The sequence below is a fragment of the Camellia sinensis genome, chromosome 12 (assembly GCF_055761805.1).
Source record: "Camellia sinensis isolate YWXY chromosome 12, ASM5576180v1, whole genome shotgun sequence".
Lineage (NCBI taxonomy): Eukaryota > Viridiplantae > Streptophyta > Magnoliopsida > Ericales > Theaceae > Camellia > Camellia sinensis.
The window spans coordinates 109,580,784-109,584,312 of NC_138972.1; the positions used below are offsets into that span (position 1 = coordinate 109,580,784).

The following is a 3,529-nucleotide window of genomic DNA, read 5'->3' on the forward strand; positions in this document are numbered from 1 at the left end:
TCATACCATGTCAATCTCTATCATGTGAAAGTTCACATCACAGTTTATATTCATGTCAACATTGACAACAATAAGGTAAAAAAGCTCAACCCATGTGCAAGTTTTCACATAATATGATTCTTTTACGTAAGTGTAAATGTCCACATCATGTATTCATCATTAAAACTTTAACAAAATATCAGTTTCGTACCCAAAAAAAAAAAAGAAGAAAAAACACAAATGAAATACTAAGTTTGCCAAACCATTATTCTGCTTGCCAACACAACGTAATCTTATTGCAACACAATGTTTGCCAACACAACACAATCTTATTTCAAAAATGAATATAAGAATTCAATGTAAAACACAATGTTGAAATGAAAAATGTACATCCTATATCGGCTCCTTGCATGATTTCCGATTATGGCTCCCTAACTTATCACATCTCCCGCACCTTATTTGCTTCAGTTTCTTACCCTTTGATGGGATCCTATTCTTTTTCGGCCTTCCGGGTGGTCTTTTCACAGTTGGCGGGTATATAGTGAAGTCCATGAGATCAAAAGGTAGCTTTTTCACCGATGGTATAGGGAATGTGGCACCCGAATAGGCTGCATGATATGTCTCTACATGAAAGTAATGTTCCACACAATCATTGAGATTGTAGCGGCTCTTCTGAATAGCAATCACAGCATGGTCACATGGGAATTCGTTGATTTGCCATTTGAAGCAAGAACATGTACGCCTTGCAATATCAACTGTAACAGATGGTATCGAATGAACTTCAAACACATCCTCATTGGCTTTGCTAACTTGCCAAGACCTGCTGTCATTGAAGGAATCCATAAGGATTGTTTTGAATGTAGGACAAATAAGCTCATTCTATTCACGCCGTGCAGACATTTGCCGCATCAACTGCGTACGAATTGTGTCCACCATTTGTGTGATAGGAAGATTGCGTGCTTCTTTAATCCAATTATTAAATAACTCCGCCGCATTGGATGTCATCTCCCCATAACGCATGCCCCTGCACAACATCACAAACATTGTACAATACGAAATTTAATTTCTTCTAAACTGAATATGAAATATCACATTGCCACAAAATATAACTGAAACTTCACATCGCTACCATTCTAAACTTGACAAATGGAATACATTAGGAAACTACTATTACCTGAAGTATGAATTTGCCCAGTGCTCAGGTGCCAAGTCCTTGGAAAAATTATGTGCCCGTTACTTACCCTCCTCTTTTAATTTCGCGAGCTTTACATGGAACCCTACCACAGTTGGCTTATAAGCACAATCACCCAAACTACTAACTAGGTGATCCCTAAATCCATTATCAATTCCTTTCATTCGGTCTCTTAAATTGCTCTTCAAGTGTTGTAACCAATAACCGTGGTGAGCCGATGAGAACACCTTTGGCATAGTTTCTAACAGACCAAGATTACGATCCGAAATAAAACTAATCTAGCACTTACCATCAACAACTTTCCCAAGTTCGTGCAAGAACCACGACCAATTGGCCGTGGTCTCTGAATCAACAATCGCAAATGCAATAGGAAATAGACCTACAACACAACACCATTACACAACTGTTGACAATATTCCAAAGTGAATAGAAAACAATATAAAGCAAACAAGTCATGTGGATGTTTATATCTACATTGCCCTATTACTATTGTTGTTTTTGGATTTGGGTTCGTAAACATCAATGATGTCAACATTCACATTTACATCCATTAATAATGTCATTGTTGATTGTTGAAGTCATTGATGATGTGAACATTCACAGTACTGCTCAATAATGGATAAACTGACATTAGTAGACACTGATGTGAACATTTACATCAGTGTATAATAAAGTGAATGTACCCATTACTGTCATTAGCAGACGCAGGTGTGAACATTCGTATCAGCATATACTAATGTGAATGTTTACATTACTGATAATCTATGCTGCTCAATGTCAATATTTACATGAATAGACAACTAAAAAAAAATACTAACCATTGTTTCCATCTTTCGCCGTTGTCGCAAGTAGCTGACCTTTGTACTTTCCTTTGAGGAATGTTCCATCGAGGAATAATAAAGGCCGACAAGAATCAAACCCAGAAATACACGCAGCGAATGACACAAAGAAATGACAAAACTGTTGACTACTCGCATCATAGTCAATATTGACATAACTCCCCGGATTGTAACGGATCACAGCATTCGAATACCACCACAGCTGGTCAAATGATAATGAATGATCTCCATGAATAACAGTATTTGCTTTCTCCACGCCCAACCATACCACGTGGTAACTCATATCTAGCTCATAATCCCTTTTCAAAATAGTCACCACATCACACGACCGAGTCAACGGCTTGTCCCTCACAATTGCAGATATGGTTCTCGACACCAAATCCGAACTAACTCACGGATTCTTCGATGTTCAGACATCCGTACCACAACTATGCACATCACTAAACCTCTTGATGTAGAAAAACCATTTGCTCGTTGTGCTTTACAATGTATAGCCTACAAGTAGTCTCTCTCCTCACGCATCGCACACACATCAGTAACTCTTGTTGTCTCGTTCTTGACATACTTAAACTGAAACCCACATTGGATGGTGTAACACGTCCGCGAGGGACCCCACTACAGTTCGGACTCGATTTGTGTCACGGTTCTTAATCTGAACCAAAGAGTCCAAATCTGGCAAATCATTTTGAGAAAACAGATTTTTAGAAAAAGAAGTGCTAAACATGGACTGCTTTGCCAGATACAGAGTCGCCACCTAAATATTTTATTTTGGGAAATTTAGGAAACCCTGACTCGGTGCCAAAGGCCACGTGTCCGTCATCACCAAAGTTGCCTCGGCTCGGGAACTTGGGTACGATTGGGGAAGGTCAACTATGAACACCCCCTCTCACTCGATCAAAGATCGGCCTCTACTAACCGTGATATCTTGTTTTGAAAACGTTATATGTTCTTATTCCAGTTATTAGCCTAGAATTACTATGTTATGCGCACAGCAAACAAGTATAGACCAAATCGCCTAAATTGGAACAAAACATTGCATGTTCGTTTTGAAGATGGTTTGCTATTCGCAAGTAGGCTAAAATGCAGGTTTTGCCATCCTCGAGTGGGCTTTTAGAAAAGATGGTTTTGCCACTATCTAGTGGGCTTAAAACTCATAGTTTTAATGCGTTATCCCAATTTAGGTAATTCAATCTCCATCCACAGGCATTCAAGCAGTTATATCACATAAGCAGCTAGCCTCATGGTAATCATGCTGTTATGGCGACACTCATATGCATGCGGTATGCTAAAGCATAAATGCTTACCGAGTACTCCGAGCCAAAACAAAAACTAGTTAGTAATCATATGCATGATCCTAATTCATGTTAAGATGGCTAATGCAACACATGCAAGGATGCAATCCAAACAGGCTCGGCTATCCTAAACATGGCATGTGAAATGCTGCAACTAACAAATACTCAACTTGGAATTGAAATACGAGTGTAGTTAGTATGATGTACCGAGCCTGGTGCATGTAAGA

The 3,529-nt window shown here is 39.0% G+C and overlaps 1 protein-coding gene across 1 annotated transcript; it reads right to left on the minus strand.

Annotated features, from left to right (window-relative positions):
- Positions 1 to 372: 372 nt before the first annotated feature.
- LOC145803803 (uncharacterized) lies at positions 373 to 822 on the minus strand. Its single transcript, XM_082897159.1, has one exon. It carries the CDS (start codon positions 820 to 822, stop codon positions 373 to 375), a length of 450 nt encoding a protein of 149 aa, XP_082753285.1.
- Positions 823 to 3,529: the final 2,707 nt, after the last annotated feature.